At 33.1% G+C, this 21,685-nt stretch overlaps 2 protein-coding genes across 3 annotated transcripts; both read right to left on the bottom strand.

Moving 5' to 3' along the window:
• Positions 1–4,558: 4,558 nt before the first annotated feature.
• LOC106412711 (methylthioalkylmalate synthase 1, chloroplastic-like) lies at positions 4,559–12,258 on the bottom strand. The gene is made up of 10 exons (XM_048775336.1): positions 11,622–12,258; positions 8,445–8,704; positions 7,966–8,179; positions 7,777–7,857; positions 7,591–7,683; positions 7,378–7,464; positions 7,190–7,290; positions 7,062–7,095; positions 6,832–6,909; positions 4,559–6,709 (listed from the first exon to the last, which is right to left on the bottom strand). The coding sequence occupies exons 1-10, from the start codon at positions 12,063–12,065 to the stop codon at positions 6,590–6,592; spliced, it is 1,512 nt and encodes a 503-aa protein (XP_048631293.1). The 5' UTR covers positions 12,066–12,258; the 3' UTR covers positions 4,559–6,589.
• Positions 12,259–19,409: 7,151 nt separating this feature from the next.
• On the bottom strand, positions 19,410–21,400 carry LOC125606294 (F-box protein At4g00755-like). Of its 2 annotated transcripts, XM_048775340.1 has the most exons (5): positions 21,251–21,400; positions 20,888–21,021; positions 20,235–20,803; positions 20,027–20,145; positions 19,410–19,948 (listed from the first exon to the last, which is right to left on the bottom strand). In XM_048775340.1, exons 2-5 carry the CDS (start codon positions 21,000–21,002, stop codon positions 19,675–19,677), a joined length of 1,077 nt encoding a protein of 358 aa, XP_048631297.1. In that variant the 5' UTR covers positions 21,003–21,021; positions 21,251–21,400; the 3' UTR covers positions 19,410–19,674. The 2 variants fall into 2 exon arrangements, with proteins under 2 accessions (XP_048631297.1, XP_048631298.1); XM_048775341.1 differs by having other exon boundaries at positions 20,888–21,344.
• Between the last annotated feature and the right edge of the window lie 285 nt (positions 21,401–21,685).

Raw genomic sequence — 21,685 nt, 5'->3', positions numbered from 1 at the left:
ATAGCCTCTAGCCAGTGTATTAACTTTGAAAAATCATTTTCTCTTTGGTAAGAAGATATCCGAACATGTGAAGGAAGAAGTTAAAGCCTCAACTGGAATTGCAAATGAAGGAGGGATGAGATCTTATCTTGGAATCCCAGAGGACATCAGTACCTCAAAAGAGAAGTTATTTGCATTCCTAAAAGAACGATTACAAAATCGAGTTCATGGTTGGACAGGTCGGTGGTTATCGAGGAGAGGAAAGGAAGTGCTGATAAATTCTATACTACTAGCTCTACCTACATACGTAATGTCAACTCTTCTACTACCGCTTGAGACTTGTGAGAATCTAACTAGTGTCATTACACAGTTTTGGTGGAGTTTGAATCCACCTAAAATAGGTATTCATTGGACAAAAAAGAAAAAGCTTTGCAGGTTGAGGGAAGAGGGATGAATAAGATTCAAGATGATCCATGAATTCAATCTTGCCCTACTAGGCAAGCAGTTGTGGGGACTAATGCAGTTCCCTGATTCCTTATTAGCAAGAGTCTTGAGGGGAAAATACTTCAGATGTAGTTTGCCTTTGCGACTAAACAAGACTAACAATTCCTCATATGGATGGACGAGCATAATGGCAGAAAATCCATTAGTTACATTAGGAATTAGACAAAAAGTACATTCTCGACATGATATTAGAATTTGGGAAGTCCTTTGGATTCCAACGATACCAGCAAGACCAGCTATGTCTATTGCACCCGTGGTTCATTCAGTGATGCCAATAAGTAAGCTATTAATAGGGAGCCCTAAAAGATGGAACTCCGAGCTCTTAGAAAATTACGTCAATCTGGAGGATATCCCTTTGATCCAGTCTTTGGCCATAAATCAAGGACATCAGCAAGATGAATATTGCTAGAGCTATACAAAGAATGGTATGTACACTGTTAAATCTGGATACTAAGTAGCAACAAACCTGCTTAACAGGGAAATCATGGAGACACAGCTAGATACTAGTATCAAAAAGCTCCAAACCTTTGGTTGGAAGATAAAAGCTTAACCGAAAATCAGACATTCTATTTGGCAAACGATCTCGGGACAATAAGTAATGACAAGCAACCTAAGTCATCGTCATATGCGATGCAACAATCATTGTCCTAGATGTGGAGTAGATAAAGAAAATATAAACTAAGCCATCTTTGAAGGCATGCCAGCTTTACAAACATTGGCTTTAGCAGGTACCCCAACCCCACCATTCTTATTTCCCAGTGCCAGCCAATTCACAAATATAAACTATTTATTATATCGAAAAATGATATTGAAGATTCTGAATTGGATAGAGATTCACACCCTTGGATTATTTGGCACATTTGGAAAGCGAAAAATGATAATTTATTCAGAAGGATAGACAGTGACCAATTGAAAACTGTCTGACACGCTGAATCAGAGTGCCATGCTTGGTTTGAATCTAATCAGAAACAAGAAGTACCAGCGGAAATGCAACATCATGAACATGTATGAATCTCTGAAAGATGTATGATAGATGGATCATAGTCTCCTGACGCACAGTGGTTATGGATGGACACAGATAAATTCAAGAGGAGGAGGAATTCAGTTAATGGGAGGAAGGAACCAACGAAGAAGAATCTCACCACTTCACTCGGAGCTTAAGGCTCTTTCACGGGCAATGGAGTACATGCTACAGTTATCGACGTGCCAGGTTTTTGGCACCGATTGTAAGAACCTAGTTTCAATGATTCAAGATTCAGGAGCATGGCCGAAACTTTCAACTGAACGAACTGAAAGAGCTGATGAAACTGAAAAGTAGATTCACAAAGTTCTCCATTGCTCTATTACTCGTACTGAAAATATATCGTCTGATTCATAAGATAGCAAAATCTTTTCTTACGAACATATACTACATGTGTTGTTCTGTTCCGATCTAATTTTCCAGATCATTTCAATTTTGAGTTATATAATAACCATTCGAGGAAAACAGATTGGTAAGGTTAACTTAATAAAACTGCAAATATACAGGTACGAACTGCTAAAATGATTTTTGTTTTTTTGTCGAACTTATTGGTTTCGAATCTCTATTTCTTTACCATACCTTTTAAACCCCAAAATAGCATTTAAAATGGAGTAAATTAAATATTTTATTACACTTCAAATAATGATTGACTTTTGGGTTTTCTTAGTAAAAAATTTATATTTATCCTAGTCGATTACAGTTAAATAAATCTATTGAGGATAGTTAATGTAAAACAAAACTTAAATCTTAGTCAAATTTTACATTTAAATAGTTTAAGGAATATGACATAATCTTTTTCGTCTCAATAAAATGATTTTACGTTTTACGAATATCCACTTTAGAAAAAAAGAATATACAATTTTCTAAAATATTTAGGAAAAACCGACAAAAATAACAAAGTGTTGTATAATATAAAAGTGGGAGTATATTATTTCTTTGTGTTTGGTGGCAAGAAGAGAGAGAGAGAGAGAGAGAGAGAGAGAGAGAGAGAGAGAGAGAGAGAGAGAGAGAGAGAGAGAGAGAGAGAGAGAGAGAGAGAGAGAGAGAGAGAGAGAGAGAGAGAGAGAGAGAGAGAGATTGAACGTGAGAGGAAGAGAGTTGAGTATTTTATTATATATATATGTATATTACGAGAGAGATAGTGGATGCAGTGACAGAGGAAGTAGTGAAGTGTAAAAGATGATTATTATTCAGTTCATATGATCCTATTTATAGAGACTTCAAGTCGGTAAAACTAACCGACTTTAGTAAAAGACAAAATTAAAGATAGACCTTATCTTTCTAAATAGATAAGTATTATCCAACATATCTGACCTTATCTTTCTAATTAGATAAGTATTATCCAACACTCCCCTTTACTTATCTATTTTCTATTACTTAGTGTCTCGTTAAAAATCTAATCATAGAAAAATTTCATTGGGACAAAAATCATGACAAGAGAAAAAGAATACACTGCCGTAATCTCTCCCAGAGAATAATGGACACAAAGTTTTCTTCACAGGTCACGCAAATGCCCCTTTCCGATACCGTATACGTGTTTTTGAAATGTTGTAGTCGGAAGAGCTTTTGTAAATAAGTCAGCTGAATTGTCGCATGACCGTACATACTCGATGTCCACTTTTTTATTTTTCTCGAGTTCCCGTATGTACGAGAAAAATCTTGGAGGGATGTGCTTTGTTCTGTCACTCTTAATGTAGCCTTCTTTGAGTTGAGCGACACAAGCCGAATTGTCTTCAAATATTTTCGTCGGATCTGTCCCGTTGACTATTCCGCTTGATTCTTGTATGTGGTGACTCATTGATCGAAGCCACACACATTCTCGACATGCTTTGTGAAGCGCAATAGTTTCTGCATGATTCGAAGAAGTCGCAACCAGAGTTTGTTTCTGGGACCACCAAGAGATCGCGGTTCCACCAATTGTAAAAACATAGCCGGTTTGCGATCGAGCCTTATGAGGATCTGATAAGTATCATGCATTTGCAAAACCAACCATACCAAACTCGGGTTTTCTACAATACATTAACCTTAAATCAACTGTACCTTGGAGGTAATGTAATACATGCTTTATTCCGTCCCAGTGCCTGCGAGTAGGAGCAGAACTATATCTTGTCAGAAGGTTAGTAGCAAAGGCAATATCAGGTCTGGTACAGTTTGCAAGATACAAAAGCCCACCGATTGCACTCATATAAGGTACTTCAGGACCTAATATATTTTCGCTATCTTCGCAGGGCCTAAAAGGATCTCTCTCAACATCGAGAGTTCGACCAACCATTGGAGTACTCAAAGAAGTCGCTTTATCCATATAAAAGCATTTCAATAATCTTTTCGTATAATTTGATTGATGCACAAATATTCCTTCTCGGAGATGCTCTATCTGGAGCCCAAGACAAAACTTTGTCTTGCCGAGATCTTTCATTTCGAACTCCTCTTTCATATGAGTTCGAGCTTCATTAACCTTCTTTTGAGTTCCAATTATGTTCAGGTCATCTACATATACAGCAATGATCACAAAGCCGGATGACGATTTCTTTATAAAAACGCATGGACATATCGCATTATTCACATATCCTTTACTCAAAAGATATTCACTTAAGCGATTGTACCACATGCGTCCGGATTGCTTTAATCCGTATAGTGATCGCTGTAACTTGACCGAACAAATCTCCCTGGATTTTTCTTTGAATGCTTCAGGCATTTTCAATCTCTCAAAGAGCTTCATATATATATCGTTATCCAACGATCCATACAAATATGCAGTCACAACGTCTATGAGATGCGTCTCAATATTTTTAGACGTCATTAGGCTCATCAAAAATCTAAATGTAATTGCATCCATTACCGGAGAATAAGTTTCCTCATAATCAATTCCCGGTCTCTGAGAAAAACCTTGGGCAACTAATGGAGCTTTATATAGTGTTACTTTATTTTTCTCATTTATTTTTCTCATGAATACCCACTTATACCCAACATGATTTATATTCTCAGGCGTTATGACTATAGGTCCAAAGACATTTCTTTTATTCAGGGAGAGTAATTCAATTTGAATGGCCTTCTTCCACTCCTCCCAATCATGTTTTCTTTTTTACATTCCAAAATGGACCTTGGATCGGGATCATCATCTTCGTGATCGATCTCTTTGGACACAGAAAAGGAGAACATTCCATCAACATCTTTTATCTTATTTCTGATTAATAACTTTTCATCTCTGGCGTAGTTGATGGAAATCTCATACTTTTATGTTCCCTTCTCGTCATCTGGATCATCTTTATCTATGCTTTCTTTCAGACATTTTTCAGTAGCAGGTTCTTCTGGAACCTTACTATTTTGCTCATTCAATTTCTTTTTCTTTCGGGGATTTTTATCTTTAGAACCCGCTGGCCTCCCCCTCTTTAACTGAACCCTAGGTTCATTCATTTTATTTCTATCAGTTTGTTCTTTAGGAACATCAACTCTGGATGGAAACATAACTCAGTCCGTCGATGTTCATTAACTCAGCCAAGGAAACATAACTCAGCCATTTCTTAACTACAACTCAGCCGAATTTTTTAGAAATCAAACCGTCGATGTATAAGTTAGCCGTAACTTGTGTCTGTAAGTCAGCCGTTATCCCATAAATCAGCCACATTTCTGTAAATCAGCCGTACTGGAGGACTGACTTATGTTCTTAAGTCAGCTATTTCCTCTAAATCCAGCCGCGTTTATTAATCCAGCCGACACGTAGCAATAAATTAGCTGTAACGACGTATGTAGTGATTTACGGCTGGCTTAATGAAAACACGGAACCGAATTCCTACGTGGCGCCGGATTTTTTGCTTACGTGGCAGCGAAAAGTAATGGCATTCTTGTAAATACGTTTTTTTTATAACGTAAAAAAAAGGGCACGCTTGATATTTAAAAAATGCCAGTAATAAAAAAAAAAGATTTCTATGGTTCTAGTCAATTGTCCTAAAATATATTATGTTTGAGTAAACTTCCCATTATTATTTAGGATTTAATATTTACGGGTTGTGGTTGAATTTATATACTTTTATTAATATTTTATAAATTATTCTTATACACTTATAAATGACTTAAAGAGATTACTTTAGTCTTTTTATCACATATTTAAAGTATCTATGAAAATGGTTAACTTTTAAAAGTAACTTTGAAAAGTAGTATCAAATTTGTGATAAAATTGAAATTCACCCTTTAAGAATCTGCCTATAAAGTTTGAAACATGTTGATTTATTTCAGCGAGTGACTGGAAACATGAACGAAAATTCATGTGGCAGTTGAAAAAACATTACCAAAATATCTTCCTAAATAAATAAAAATTGAAAGTACTATAAGAGAAAAAAGCTAATTTAGATGTTACATATTCGTTTTTACTTTAATACAATTTTTTTAATATTATATCAATTAATAAAAAATAATTTGCAAAGTTGATAAAAATCATGCTTACAATGGAACATTTAAATATTAAATTAGATATTTTAACTTAATGTTTTAAGTAATTTGCAAATAAATATGATTAGCAAAACTTTATTGAATTTAAAAATATATATATTTAATAATTTAATTTATAATTAATGAAATATATAAAGAGTTTAAAAATATGGTCAATCATAGAATCTATAAAATATTCTATGTTTTAAGTATTAGATTAATTAATTAATTGTTTGGTAAGTGTTGCAAATGTTAGAATTATTTGGCATATAAAGCAAATTTTGTTTCATATAAAATTAAGTGAAAAGATATAGCATATCCTAGCCTGTTGTATTTAAAAGATATATGTATTATATACAAAATATACTAGATGGTATTACTTATAAAAAAATACAATAGAAAATAGTCTATTTTATATAAAATTATCAAATGAAAAATGACTTACATAACTTACAAAATAACTAAAAACATCATTAATCATAAATTAAATACATAAAAATTGATATAACGCCCGCACGGTTGCGCAGATTAAACTATAGTACAGATTATTTATTATTCATTACAACAAGTCAACAACACATATGCATGCATATAAATCAAATACCATTTGATGATATCTATATCATCTTATTACACAAAACACACACCGCGTTTACATATTTATACGACAGATGATATCTGAGAGATTGGTTCGTCCAGAACCGTTCCTTCCGATATCTTTGATGAGATTTCATCACCGTACAGCACCATTAATGCATTAAGATCAGCGTCTGTGATTCTCTGAAAGAAGAAATTAACAAACTGAAATCAACATTTAATTAAAAAAATTAGGTCGCATGGTATCCCTATCAATGTATCAAATATATGTGTACATTAGAAGATATAACATAGAAAATCAAAACCTTTTTCTGCTTAGTTAACTCCCTGAATCTTGAGAAAATGTCCCTCAACTTTTCATCACTGGTGATTTCATATCCTAACTGAGAATACATAATTAACACATAAGTATATATACATAATAATAGTAAATTTTTCATAAACTTAACATTAATCTCTTAATTGATATATATATATATATATATATATATATATAACTAACGATTAAAAACTACAAAATCACAATTAGGGTTACCTTTCTTAGCCGAACTTTCACAGCATGACGTCCACTGCATTGTTGTTACGTAGTAATATCACATTAGAAAAAAGGAAAAAGAAGAGAATTATTACATACTGTATATAATTAGTAATAAAAATAGTCACCTAAGCTTTCCAAGCACAATGCCGGAACTTTCAGATCTTTCGACCCCAATGTCTTCTGGTGAGAAGATTTCATACGTACTTCCATATTTCAACATTCCATCCTGCGGAATGTTTTAACAATATTCTCAAGCAAATCAAATCATATATATTTATTAGTCACTTATAAATAATCAAAAGCAGGAATTAACCTGGTGAATGCCACTCTCGTGAAGAAAACAGTTGTTGCCAACTATGGGCTTATGTGGTTGAACATGCAAGCCAGTATACTCTTGAACCTGCTCATCAACATCACTTTATATACATCACTAAATTATTATAATTTAACGACAAAACAAAATTATTACTATATAATATTTAGTTTCTATCCATAATATTGTGTATATTATATATAAAAAAGTTACCATCCTACTAGCAGCCATAATATGGCTTGTGTCTATTGTTGTGTAAACACCGTCCATCACATATGCTCCACGACATTTCAAAGCCATTACAATCTTACATGCCAAAGAAATATTATTCATGATGATGATGATCATTATCTATGGTATTATGGTAATGATGATGATAATTGTTAATGATTATGATACCTCTTCAAGCGACGCATTCCCACTTCTTTCACCTATTCCGTTGACCGTTACTTCGACTTGTCTTGCCCCCGCACGCACACCCTAAAAGAATTAATATGCTTATATACTTCTGTCACCTTGAGAACATTTATCGTGTCGTCCGGCGATTGTCTAATTATTAAACTAACATAAAAAGAGTTAATTACGAACGGCGATGGTGTTAGCGGTAGCAAGACCAAGGTCGTTGTGACAATGAAGGCTGACGACAACATCATCAATTCCTGGAGTGTTTGCTTTGAGATAAGTAACCATCTCTCCGAATTCTTGCGGGATGTTTATCCCTACCGTGTCCGCGAGGGTCACCGTCTTTACGCCCTCTTTTATCGCTTCTCCCATAATCTTACAAAGAAAATCCTTCTCCGATCTGAATCACACACTAGTATATATTTTAAAACAATAATATATATATGACATGATCGAGTCTAAATGCAAAAACCCTAAGTGAACAGCTAAAAACTTTTTTTTTAAGTCTGCGTGTGGTTGTTTTTGCATGTAAATTATATAAATAATCATGTAAAATATAAATGCAAATTTAAAAATATAAGATTTACTAGCAAAGATTTCGTACCGTTATTAAAACCAAACAAATAAATGAGATATCTGACAAAAAAAGGTTTTTAGATATGGACCTGCCGCCATCTTCGCAACCAAATTGGATGTCAGTAAAGCCTAATTTTTTAGCGAACCTAATACTACTTTTGGCCATCTCGATCACTTCTTCTTTAGTCTTTTTCAATTTATATTTCATGTGAATCTCACTAGTACATATGAATATGTATATCCTCGGCTTCTTCGCGTACTTCAACGCCTCCCAAGCGGCCTCGATGTCTTTATGTTTGCATCGTGAGATGACGCATATTACCGGGACGTATCTTGTTTCCTCGTCCACCTAAGCAAACAAAGATATAATTGTTTACTATGTATACAGAGTGACTCAACGTAGCAGTAGGCCATGTGCCATAAATTAAAAAAATGACCACCCCCGCCAAGGCCTGAGACTTTTATCCGAGATCCGAATTCGATCCGAAGATCCGAAAATCCGGATATCTGGAAGGGCCGAATCCAGATCCGGATAGTAAAAGGTTGGATCCATCAAAGCCGGATCCGGATCCGGATATCTTGATTTTTTAGTCAGGATATCCGGATCCGTAAGTTTTATTAATAACTATTTTAGAAATATTAATATTTATATATAAAAACTAACTTTATTTAATATATTTTTATTTTTATAATAGTATATGTAAATTTTATGTAAATTTTGTAATATTATACATAGAAATAATTAAAAACATTAGATATTTTATTATTTTTAATATTTTTATATATTAATATTATTATTTTATTTATTTTAAGGATCCAAATTCGGATCTGGATATTCGCCGGATATTACAATTTTTTTAAGGATATCTGACACCCGGATATCCGAAAACCCCGGATCCGGATAAGGATAGTAAAATTATGGATTCGCCTGATAAGGATCCGGATCCAGATACCTTAAAATTGCGTGGATACCCGATCCGTCCCAGGCCTACCCCCGCAAACACTAAAATATTCTTCTACTATTAAATTTAACTGATAAAAGGTTGAACACAAGAAAATCAAATGAAAATATAAATGGTAAATCTTTGAATTTACATGGTTTATTACAAGAAATGTTTTCATTAAAAATATCTTTGCATTTACATGGTTAAATGATGACTAGAGCTTTCATTAAAAAAAATATTTTATATTTATTTACAATTATACCATTTTAATGTAATGCACTATTACACATAACATTATTCTATCATTAGATTTTTTTTTTTTTTATATACGCCTATAGCAGACTTATAATTTTTATTTCTTATGTTTAAATAATTAATTAGTATAATTTTATTTAAAATATTATCGATAAATATAATTTTATTTAGTTAAAAAAATAAAAATAAAAAATCTGTAGTATTTAAATGATGAAATAGGTAAAATATCATTTTCAGGAATCGTTTATTAATTTTAATAACTAATTATTATTATTATTATTTACAAAATAGGTAAAATTCGGTAGTATTTAAATTATGTAGGTAAAATTCAATAATTTTAGATAGACCGACCATGGATAGAAAAAGTAGAAATAGGTGCTTCAACCTTTATAGAATGAGTATTTTGAGGGCAATTGTTTCTTAAGATTCAGTTGTCTAATTAGTTTCCATTTGGATGAAACATTTTACCTTCTGATATTTTGAAAGAGTTAGATGGTTGGAACTCTTTTTAAATTCATTTTCATTATAACTTTTAAAATATACTAATTAATTATAGGTTCATAATTTTTATAGTTTCCGGTCCACAGATCCGGTCAAGCTGCATGTACATGTGAGTTTATCACCTGCTCAGCAGTTCTGCATCCATAAAAGGCATAACAGTTTTCAAATAAAAAAATGGGATGATAATAAAAATGAAATAAAATAAATAAATCATTAGTATATAAAAAAGTGGGTAGAGTAAAAGACTCATCGAAAGAGAGAGAAAGTAGATCTCCGGCGACGGCCGGCGCGTGAGCGTGCGTGCCATCGCCGGAGACCGTCATCCTTCAGTAAAAAGTTCCCGATTGTGTTTCACCTTCGTTTCTAACGGCTTCCGTCTTGCCTGAGCTCTGGTCAATCACCCTAGGTGGTGGTTCTGTCACTGGTGTGAAGACGCGGAGGTCTAAAGGAGCGGAGAGGTAAAGATGTTTGTGTTTTTTTGTCCCGGGAGGTGGAGGCTTAGTTAGCTCCGCCGCCGCTGGTTTTAGTCGCTGGGAGGCGGAAGGTACTATAACTTCGTCGTCGTCAGCTCAAGTCCCCGGGAGGTTAAGACTCCGTCAGTCTTACGTCGCCGGCTTCAGCGTCTCGAGGGTGGTTGTCTGTTCGAGTATGGGCTCTGGTCATGGAGCGGAAGAGGTTTCTTCGGGTTATGATTTTTAGGGTTTGTAGCGTCGCCGTCGGATGAGCTCTCCACAGGGGGAGGATGCTCTCCGACAGGGTCTCAGTGTGGTGAAGAAGAGATGTGGTTGTGGTGGAGGCTCGAAGTGATTCAGAGCTCCGCCGAATCGAGGGTTTTCAGCGGTTGGGTACGGCGGCTTGGGAAAGCGGAGACGGTCGGGTTGAGGCGGAGCGACGCGTGGCGCACTGACGGTCAAGATCTCCACACGTGGCGCGCTTCTGCCTCCTCGACGCACGCGTTTCCCAGAGTCGGTCGGTGCTGGGTTCGAGTAGGTGGACTTGGGCCTGTTAAGCCAATTTGGGCTTAGGGTTTTGTCTGGTTTGTTTGGTTGGCCGATTTGTAATGTGGGCCTCTGTATGTGGGCTTCGGTCATTGGGCTTGGCCCGTAATCTTTTATAAAATCAAAATTTGATGGAAAAAAAAAAGTATATAAAAAAGTGATGAATTTTTCCAAGGACTTGTTTCTTCCATGAATTCTCTATATGTGGAATTTTTTTTTAATTTTTGTTCAGTTATATTCAGGGGCGAATTTAGAGGAATTTTTTCATGGGTGCATAAATGATAACAAGGAGAAATTATAAGGATTTAAGTTTATCTTATATTAAAAAATGGTTAGAACTTTGGTACTAAATAGTAACTATCAAAATTTGAGTGGGTGCATGTCTAAGATACTGGATTCGCCACTGGTAATCTATTTTAGAATAATGCATTCCAAATAAACTTATCACACAAAAGTTCATTCCAGGTGTAGCCTTAAACCCTAAAATTTCGCGTTGGACACCATCAGAACCGACACGACATAAAATGGTTACCAAGCACACTATAGAAATAAAGAGATATTAAGTAACCTCGTTCCCAACGGTCTTGGCGATTGTTTTAACGGCTTCTAACTCTTCCTCAGACGATGCAGGAAAACCAACATCCATGACGTCTACTCGGAGTTTAGCGAGTTTCCGAGCAATCTCTAGCTTCTGCGCTGGAGTAAGGGCTCCACCTGGAGATTGTTCGCCATCACGCAGCGTCGTGTCGAGTACTCTCACATAATTTTTGTCGGGGAGCTTGTTGGGTATGTACTTTGGCCACCGTTCCACGTCGGGTTTGAGGTCAATACCACTAGTTGCCGCCTTTTCAGACACAGAGGAGCAACATGAGATGAACGAGGTTGGTGTTCTATGCGGAAAAGTTAGGCGGAGAGAGGGAAGGGAAGATCGAATAGGTAACACTGGCCGGACAACTACCGTGGAAGCGGTGGTGGGGATTTTAATGGAGTATGTCAGAAGTGACAAAGCCATTACAATGGAGTAGTAGAGAAAGATAGTTTTTAACGGATTTGAAGAGATGATAGTGAGGAAGATTGTTTTGTGATGAGATGGAAAACATATTCAACGTTATATATTTATATAGGTGGAAATTCTATTCATCCAAGTTGTACATTATATGATTCAAAACAATTGATTCCGTGGAGTACTTGATGGCCTAATTTTACTTCTTTTTTTTTAAATCAGCCTAATTTAACTTGTCATTGTTTTAGTTTTAAATACGGGCTGCAACTAGTTTCGCTAACCCTTTTCAAAAAAAAAAAAAACTAGTTTCGCTATCTTTGGTTTATACATCTCTACTCCCCTTGGCGTTTTAGGTCTAATAAATGACAATTAGATACAAAATATAACATCTTAGTGGACTTCTATCTACATTTTTAAAACACGAAATTATTTTTGTTTGTTAATGAAATTTAACTTTTGTACATAATTATGCATTTTTAATATTTGAAACTTCATTTAGGTTTAAATATGTTTACATAATTGATTTGTTAATTTTAAGTAGACAAAATTTTTAGAATTTGATGAGAATTCTAATGAATGCTACATGTATATTTTTGAATTTATATATCTAAAAATTAGATGAAAATAAATTATCTGAAGTTTTAGTTGCTATTTTTGTTACAAATGTAAATTATTTGCTTTTATTTTAAATTTGTGATTAGAAACCTAAGATTATTTAGAATGTCAAATATATTAAGTGTTTTAGCTTGTTTGAATAATAGTATGCAATAAAAAACTGCTAATATATTTAAGTTATATGGATTTCAACCTTACTATGATTCAATAACATAAATTATAAATAAACTATAATTTTTATCTTTAATAAATAGTTATTAAAAAATTTATCTGTTTTGCATGAGTTTAAATTCACTTTTATCTGTTTTGCAACCCGTGCTGCTAAGATAGTTATTATAAAATAGTTTAAATTTCAACCTTACTATGATTCAATAACATAAATTTATCTTCTTTTTTTTGGTGTAAATGATAAGAAACTGCTAAGATAGTTATTATAAATTTCATCTGTTTTGCAACTCGTACTGCTAAGATAAATGTAGTTATATGATAACTAAAAGGCCTATTTAGCTAGAAAACCATGAATCAAAAGATAGTGAGGAAGTCATGCAAAAAATTAGTTAATTAGGTACTTGGATAGAGGCACCAAACCGAAGTTACCCCTTAGTCCCCTAGTGATGTCCCGTGTCCGTGTAGAGAAGATAGGCATGTATTGCCTGAGTTATGCTATATTAGGCTTAGGCATATAATAAGGTAAGACATATGTATCAGTCGAAAGCAACATTTTATTTTTACCAATATTCTCACCTGTAGGTCAGATTCAAAATCTCAAAGAGGCGCACACATATGGAAGTAGTTTTACTGTAGATAAAATTGCGATCATATTTATACGTTTGACTTTTTCTTAGGTTTACTTACCACTGCCATAATAATCATACAAAATTGCCAAGTCATATTATTTTAAGAAATAAAAAATGAACAATAAAAAAAAAATAGTAATTGCCAAAAATACTAAACTTTTATGTTGTTAACGCTGTCACAAAAATCCGAAAACCTAAATCTTAAATTCTAAATACAAAACCTTAAATCTTCGGATAAATCTTAAACCATTGGGTAAATCCTAAACCCTTGGATAAACTCTAAACCATTGGGTAAACCCTAAACCCAAGGCTGATGGCGTTTAGGTTTAATGTTTACTATTTAGGGTGTAAAGTTATGCTGATGAAGTTAACAACGTTAAAAAAAATGTTTTTTCTTGGTAATTACTACAATTTTCTTTTATTTTTTTTACCTTTTTATTTCAAAAACATAAAATGTCTGGGCAAAATTTTATTGGTTATTATGGTAGTGGTAAACGTAAAGATTCACTATAGCGGTGAAACCTAAGAAAAACTCTATACATATTGATTCTGGAGTTGGGTGTTTTAGTATATTTTTGGTATTATCTATATTATATTAAGTTTTGGGTTCTATTTTTCAGGTGTAATTTCGGATAAAATTTTAGATTTTCATAAATATAATTTGAATAATCAGATAACATTTTGGTATTTTTTGTGACTTCGGGTCCGATTTTAGATAAAATTTCGGGTATTTGAAAAATTTACAGGTGTTTTTTGTTTTCACGTATTTTTTCGGGTTGAGCGTATGTTTTGGATTTTCCAATCTTTTTTGGATTCTAAATACCGAACCGATCCGAAAGAATTAGGAACCAGGAAATAGCGGGTATTAACAGTTTCTAGACAACTAAACCCGACAAGATCCAAACGAACCCGAACCGATAAATTTTAATGAGTTTTTCTTATGAGCTTGTACGTTTACCACTAAAACGATAACCAATAAAAATTTGTTAAGTCATAATTCATATTATGTTTATGAAAATAAAAAATAATCAGAAAATTAATTGTCGAAAAAACACATTTTGATATTGTTAATGCCGCCGCAAAACTCTAAACCCTAAATGTCATCAGCAAAATCCTAAATCCTAAATCATAGGGGGTAAACCACGAACCCAAAACCTTTAGGGTGAACCATAAACCTTAATATTAATCATATTGGCCTAATTAGCTTGATCTCTTTGACGCCTCCATTATAAAAGCTCTTGAGACTAGAGCTTCTATAAAATCATGTCCTTTCAATTCAGATTAACCTGAATGGCTTTATGAATAAACAACATAAGGAAAGAAATTTTATTTAGAGGAGAAAGAAAAAGCAGGAAAATAAATAATTTTAAGAGGATATATGATGTCATATATCTATCTATAGGTTCTCCAAATGTCGGAATTATACTAGAGATAGAGATAAAGGTAGGGATTATGATTTACTTTCACTTTTAATGAAGGGTAAAAGACATTTATAACCATAAGGTTAACTAATTTAGACTTAGGTTTTAGATTTCAGGAATGAGATTGTTTTTTTGGAATGTGAAATTTAGGATTCTAATAAATATATAAATAAGTACTTAAAAATATAAAATATTTTTAAAATAGTTTCAAAATAAAATTTTGAAAAAAATTCAAAAACAAAATTATAAAAAAGTTGGAATTTAAAAAGTATAATTCAAAAAAATAATTTTTTATTTATTTTTTTGTACTTTTATTTATTTATTTAAATTATTATTTATTGTATGTATAGAGAACATGAGTATACGAATCTTTTGCCACTTAATGAAGAAGTTATTTTTTAAAATGTCTCATTAGTGGTCGTAAACATGAATAATGGTCTCAAGAAAATGGTAATCATGAAAATTCCCGAGCAACGTAAAGAAATAATTATTTATTACTGGGGATATTAGAATATTTGAATTATTAGATATTCATGAAAGATATGAAAGTCAAATAATTTTTTTTGATAATTTATCTATTCTATTAAAACTGAAGTACAAAATAATACTTGTCTATTTTTAAGTGGTTTCTTACAGATTTTCATTCATTTTTTTTAACTAATTCTAGCTACTTCATCTATTGTCTTTTCTAATTAATTCAACATCATTCATTACAAAGTACAAAACATATATAACCTATTTTTAAGTGTTTTATTACAACCTTTTCACTCTTCCCATCTACTTCATTAATTATATTTACTATAATAATTTGACATCATTTATTTTTTATGTGTTAACCTAATAATTTCACAGGTCTGAATAATATTGCTTTATTTTTGACAAAAACTCAAACCAATTAATAAATTTATTTATTTATTTACAAAATCAGTTAGACATGGACATCTAAGTACCCATTCAAGTACAAATCGGTTTTTTGGATATTGTGTTTTTGTGTTTTTAAATTAAATTTTTTTCGGATATTATAATTTTTTGGACAGGGTTCGAGTTGGATCCTTCCGGGTCTGAGTAGGTTCGTAGAAATCTAAAAATATCCAAATAACCTATGTGTTTAGAAAGTAAAAGTAAAAAGTCACGTGAGCGCGCATGTCAAGTTCTAGTATTATTTAAATAGATATATGTTGTCTAGTAGAAAATATTTTCCATTAATTAAGTGAGTAGTTCAGATTTTCAAAAAATACCAGTAGCAAACTATTTAGCTTCAAAAGCTCACTAACTTTTGTTGCATAACCTATTCCCCTTTTTTCTTCGCTTTGCCGACATAGAATGATTTCGATTCTCTTCATTAAAACTCTGAAAGAGTACCTTAGGTTTTTAGTTAAGCTAATTTGAATTCGTTTTAGGCTTAACATAGATTTTAAGAATCTATAAAATGGGCTGAATATAATTGAATGTAAAATTATATCACGTACACCTAAAATCAATTATGATGAGGTAAACAAAAGACCAACTCAATTTTTTAAACAATTAACACCATCAAATCACTAAAATAAAAACAACAAGAAACATTACTTAATATTTCGTGCCATGTTTATGCTTTATTAATTTTGAAATATGTTCTTATACGTAGAAAAAAACAAATTGCGAATATTCCAGACACCTAAACTTGGGAACATATTTTCCTTAACAAATGGTATGTTTTTACTGAATTTACGTTAAATTTTGAAGCCGGTTAGCTCATACAACATACTAGGTTAAGATCCGCGCCTTCCGCGGGATGAACATTATATATATAAATTATTTTATATATTATATATTTATAACATATTATGAAATAATAAATATATATTGAACAATTAAAAAGTCATTATCTACTACTTATATAATTAAATTAGTGTGAACATATAAATAAATTTTATAAATCAAAAAAATAATTTTTTTATTTGATATGATATATAATTAAATTTAAATGATAGTAACATATATATGGTATATTTTAATATTAATATTTATTAGATGATGCTTTTTGCTCATATTTTTTTTATCATTTGTATCTGTTATAGCAAAAAGTCTAAATTAGTGATAACAAAATTTTAACTGTGGAATTAATGGTTTAAGTAATTTATAGTATTTTAAAAAATTAAGCTGTCAATATTTTTTCAAATTTTTTATCAAAAAAATGTTCAAATTAAATTTCAAAATTAAAATATTTATGTATTTTTATATGGCATATAGTTTAATTTAAAATGATACATATATTTATATATCTTTTATTTTTGATACTTATTAAATGAGACTTTCAACTTATATTATTTTTAATTCTTTGTATCATGTCATAACAAAATTTTTAAATGATAGATCACAAAATTTGAATGTGAAACTTTTAACAGTTTTAGTGATTTATATAATATATAAATAATTTTTTTAATTTTTATTATATGGTTACTATGATTGTTTAATTTATTTAATAGCTTAAAATTAAACTAATATAATTATAATACACATTTATTTTTATCAAATCTTTATTATTCAAAATCATTAATTGTCATATATACTTTAGCCACATTAGGCAATTCTGTAATCTTATTTAAGGAAATAATGAAGCATATTAATAATGTATTTATTGTGGTTTAATAAAAAACATATTATATATTTAGATGGACCAACCTATTTTTTTAAGGATTCTAATAATCATTCTAGTGATGACATGTGACTACAAAAAAATGTTGCAATGCTTCTCAAATAATATATAGGGGATATTCGAAACCAATAATATATGTAAAAGACTATTATGTAATATAATCTATACTATTCAAAGAGAATCAATCCTAAAAATCTACTTAAACAAAGTTGTTGCACTTTTTTATTAACTAATAATATTTTGGTCTTACTTTAAATTTCGACTAACAATGTGTTACCTTATATTTCTCTAACAATCATTTAGTCAATACTGTTTATTTATTAGGCCACATCTTTTTAAATGATTACATAAAATCCCTCGGTTGGAACTTATATTTCACCATTTTTCATTTGAAACTGAGTATGCGGTAACCACAGTCAAAAATATTTATCCATTGTTTTAGGTGACCCGCTCTGATACCAATTGTTGATGTAAAAGAGACACCATAGTAGTACTGCAGAAAGTAAACCGAGAGACAAAACACTACAAGCAAGTACTTATGCTTTATTAGAATATCTTTTAGACAATCTATTACAAGATCTGCTTAATTCAGCTTTTACACGTCTAGTGTTAACACCCTAACACATGCTACTGAATGATTTCTAAGCTACAAAGCTTATGTCTCTCTTCCGTCAGTACTTCAGCAACTGCTTCAGCACGACCAAGACCACACTCAAGAGCTTTTCTCTCTCTATAAAACCAGCCTCTGTGTCTGTGTCTTTTTCGACGATCCTCAAAGCTATTTATCATTAATTCTATGTTCTTCAATACCTTTTCTCCAAGGCATCAAGTATATGGACATTCCAAAACAATAAGTGCAACTTTCTTTTTCTTGGAATTACACTTAGTTCACTTTCTTTAAGTCATAAACTTGTTATCCAAATTTATTCCTCTTGCCTTTTTTCCAAGATACTTTCTTGCTCTCCAAATCTACACGACTCCAGCTCAGCACCTTGACTTCATATGGTTTTCACCACTCAATATGACGTCTGCTTCAGCAACTACGTCAGAGACTATTTCAAGACAGACATCTTACATCTTCAATCAAACCATTCGTAGTTCATGTTAATAGAGGCGCATAGCCTAGATGGGCACGTAGCCTAGTGGGCACGTAGCCTAGTGAACCACGTAAAATTTCTACTGTTGAGCTGGTGATTGTGGCCTGAGCCAATAGACGTGCTGGAAACTCATCAAAATGCTTGTTTTGTCTTCTCTTCTTTTTTTTTGTTATCGAATCTTGATAAATAAGCTATGATTATGTCTGTAATATGAAAGAACACCATGAGAAGATTGAAAAACAAAAGAAAATAGAAAAAGAACAACATTTGAGCAAAACCAGTCATGTTTCTATTTTCATCATCCGTTTCTCATTCCAGTCCAGCCTTTCAATTTCTCTAGCATATGCACGTCTCCATGATGACGGTAAAAACTCTGCAGGATGTGGCGCTGGTGCTGGAGGATCCCGTGGTTGTCTTAGCTGTGTACTGATAAGGTTCGAAATGTGATATGTCTTCATGCAGCAGGTCCTTAGAGGAGCTGCATCGTACGATGGTGATGCTTGCTTTGTTCTTGGATGAAGTGCTCTTTGGTAAAATACCTGATGGGGTGTATTTAGAACGGAGGTTCTTAACGGCACTAAACACAGCCTGCAATGCATTGGATTGTTTCTTCTTTGGTATCATTGAAGGCCTTCTGGGAATCGATTTGAACCCATTTGAAAGGAACATGAATTTGAATCTTCCAAGAGGCAGTCTTTGAACATTCTTGGCCTTTAGTTCCATCCTTAAACGCTCTGTTTGAACATTAATTCTATTTTTTTCCAAAGCAAAGATAGACTTTTGAATCATAAAAACAAGCTTGCATTGCCAAGGACGTGAAACTTGAACGAAACATAAAAAAGTAGTAACGTTATTATTTCAGAAAACTCTCCACACAACACATTGTAAGAGGCTGGAGAAGAAAGAAGCTTTTAAAAACCGCTCACAAAAGATGGAAAAACACCTATACGATTCTTCAACAATAGAAGCAAATACAAACTAAAAATCAAAAGAAAGAAAAAGAGACACACAATTCAGCATGCATCCCATCCCCACAGTGTGATTCAAACACTAAACCTCACCGTCTGATTCAGCTTCCTCCTCCTCCTCGTCAGATTCAGGCCAAACATACTCGACGTCAAGAGGATGCCTGTGCAGGAAATTCAAGAGCTGTTCAAGATTTCTCATCGGCCTAAACGGACTTAGCCCCTCTTCTTCGTTCTCATCCATTTCTTGTGGATCACTGTAACTCAACACTTTCAACCGAAACTTCCCTGACTCATCCGGATCCACCACCTGAAACGATTTTGCTAGTGATCTTCCCATCACTTTCACATGCGACACGCTGCAATAACCCATCAATCATCAAAAAAAAAAAAAAACTCTCAAAGACAAATAGGGAGAGAGAGAGAAGAAGATGTACCATATGTAGTATAAGCCATCCATTTCTTGAGTCTGAACCCGACCAAGAAACTCGACTAGCATATACCCACCAATGCAAATAACCGGTTCTGGAAGCTTAAAGTTCTGCAACCGATTCTCCTACTCAGTTTACAAACATTGGGGTTATCAACAGTTGAAGAAGAATGAGTATAATGTTCGCTAATGACTGATAACACAGACACACCTACCTGAGCCATGGGAAACTCTTGTGAAGTGTAAGTCCATACATATTTGTTTTCAACAGGAATCTTTCCCGCTGTCTCAGCTTCATTGTTATCGAGGTGACCCAACCGGAAACGAACATAATGTGACGAGTATATCGGTGTACCCGGCTGGAAATAAGCTTGGAAAGGCTGGACGCTGAGTTCGGTAATGACACACAAATCACCCTTCAGCTGGTAAAGAAGTGTTTCGGGCACGGAAGTCTTGTGGTGCCCTGTACTAGACCAATACGAAGGGGTCCCACCAATTCTATCTCTTTCGTCCAGTGTGTTCAAGATGCTCTCTGCTGGGAAATTATCGGTACTGGAGGCTATGATGGCATCGGCAATACAGCTTCTGATAGGGGAAGATGTGCATCCTTTAGCCAATAAGGCATAAACCCTGTGCTCTCTTTCTAGTACCCTTGTATCATCCCTGCTTGACCCGGCTTCAAACGATTCCTTCATATCATTGCTTGTGTCTATTATACGATCCACACTAGTTAGCTGATGGAACAACTTCAAGCACAGGTTCTTCGAGAGACTGTGTTTAATCACTGCAAGTACAAAAAAAAAACACATTCTTGGATGTAAAAATACTAAAGATTTTCAATTCAAGGACAATAAAAGATGTTTCTTACCAAAGTCTCGCCAGGAGCGTGAGACAGCACTGGCGCGGACTAGATCTGATGGGTCATCAAGACAGGAAAGAATGGCTAGAGACATGTCGGTATCAAGATTTTCAACGAAATCCATCCTTGGTTCGATCAAATTCCTTAGAAAAAAAAAAGATTGAAACTTTTACATTGTATTGTTTTGGTTTCACATCTATAAACAGCGATACGATCAAACGACCCGACCGCCTGTAATTCTGATGACCGATTCAGACTGGACAAAGGGTTGGGTGTCGATAACACAGCGAATCGACGATGAATATGGACACACACACACACAAAAAATTGAAAAAGATAGAAAGAAAGCATGGAATGGAACAAAGTTGATACCTGTGTTTCTAAATCGAGAATCGGATAAGAGCGACGGTGACCCTATCGATTGAATTGGGGTTAGATTTAATAGAGACAAGGACAAGTTCGAAAACAGACGGTTTCTGGCGGAATCATTCGGGTCTCTATTAACCAATATGCCGACATCGTCAACGCACGGCAAGGTTAGTCCTGTCTTTTTGACCGCTTTTTTTTTTAAAAGAATAATGATATTTAATGACTTTCTGTTTTTCTTTTTCTTTTCTTAATCCAAAATTATTTCGCAGCATCATATGTAATAGTGAATTAAATTAAATATATAATGTAATTGATATCTATACTATTATTTTAGAAATGAATATGTTTATTTATTATTTTCTCCATAATTTTAGGTTTAGCCATATTTTATGCTCAATTATTAATTTTAAATAATTTTAATGATTTAGTTGATAATTT

The sequence above is a fragment of the Brassica napus genome, unplaced genomic scaffold, assembly GCF_020379485.1.
Source record: "Brassica napus cultivar Da-Ae unplaced genomic scaffold, Da-Ae ScsIHWf_834;HRSCAF=1189, whole genome shotgun sequence".
NCBI lineage: Eukaryota > Viridiplantae > Streptophyta > Magnoliopsida > Brassicales > Brassicaceae > Brassica > Brassica napus.
This window is presented reverse-complemented; position numbering and strand designations above follow the sequence as displayed.

Excerpts from the sequence above, each read along its gene's own strand:
- LOC125606294 (XM_048775340.1), bottom strand. The coding sequence starts at position 21,002 with ATGGATTTCGTTGAAAATCTTGATACCGACATGTCTCTAGCCATTCTT. Across the intron at positions 20,804-20,887 it reads ACGCTCCTGGCGAGACTTTG|TGATTAAACACAGTCTCTCG; the intron begins GTAAGAAACATC and ends TTGTACTTGCAG. Across the intron at positions 20,146-20,234 it reads AAGAGTTTCCCATGGCTCAG|GAGAATCGGTTGCAGAACTT; the intron begins GTAGGTGTGTCT and ends TAAACTGAGTAG.
- LOC106412711 (XM_048775336.1), bottom strand. The coding sequence starts at position 12,065 with ATGGCTTTGTCACTTCTGACATACTCCATTAAAATCCCCACCACCGCT. Across the intron at positions 7,858-7,965 it reads CTACCGCTAACACCATCGCC|GGTGTGCGTGCGGGGGCAAG; the intron begins GTTCGTAATTAA and ends TAATTCTTTTAG. Across the intron at positions 7,684-7,776 it reads GGAATGCGTCGCTTGAAGAG|ATTGTAATGGCTTTGAAATG; the intron begins GTATCATAATCA and ends TTGGCATGTAAG.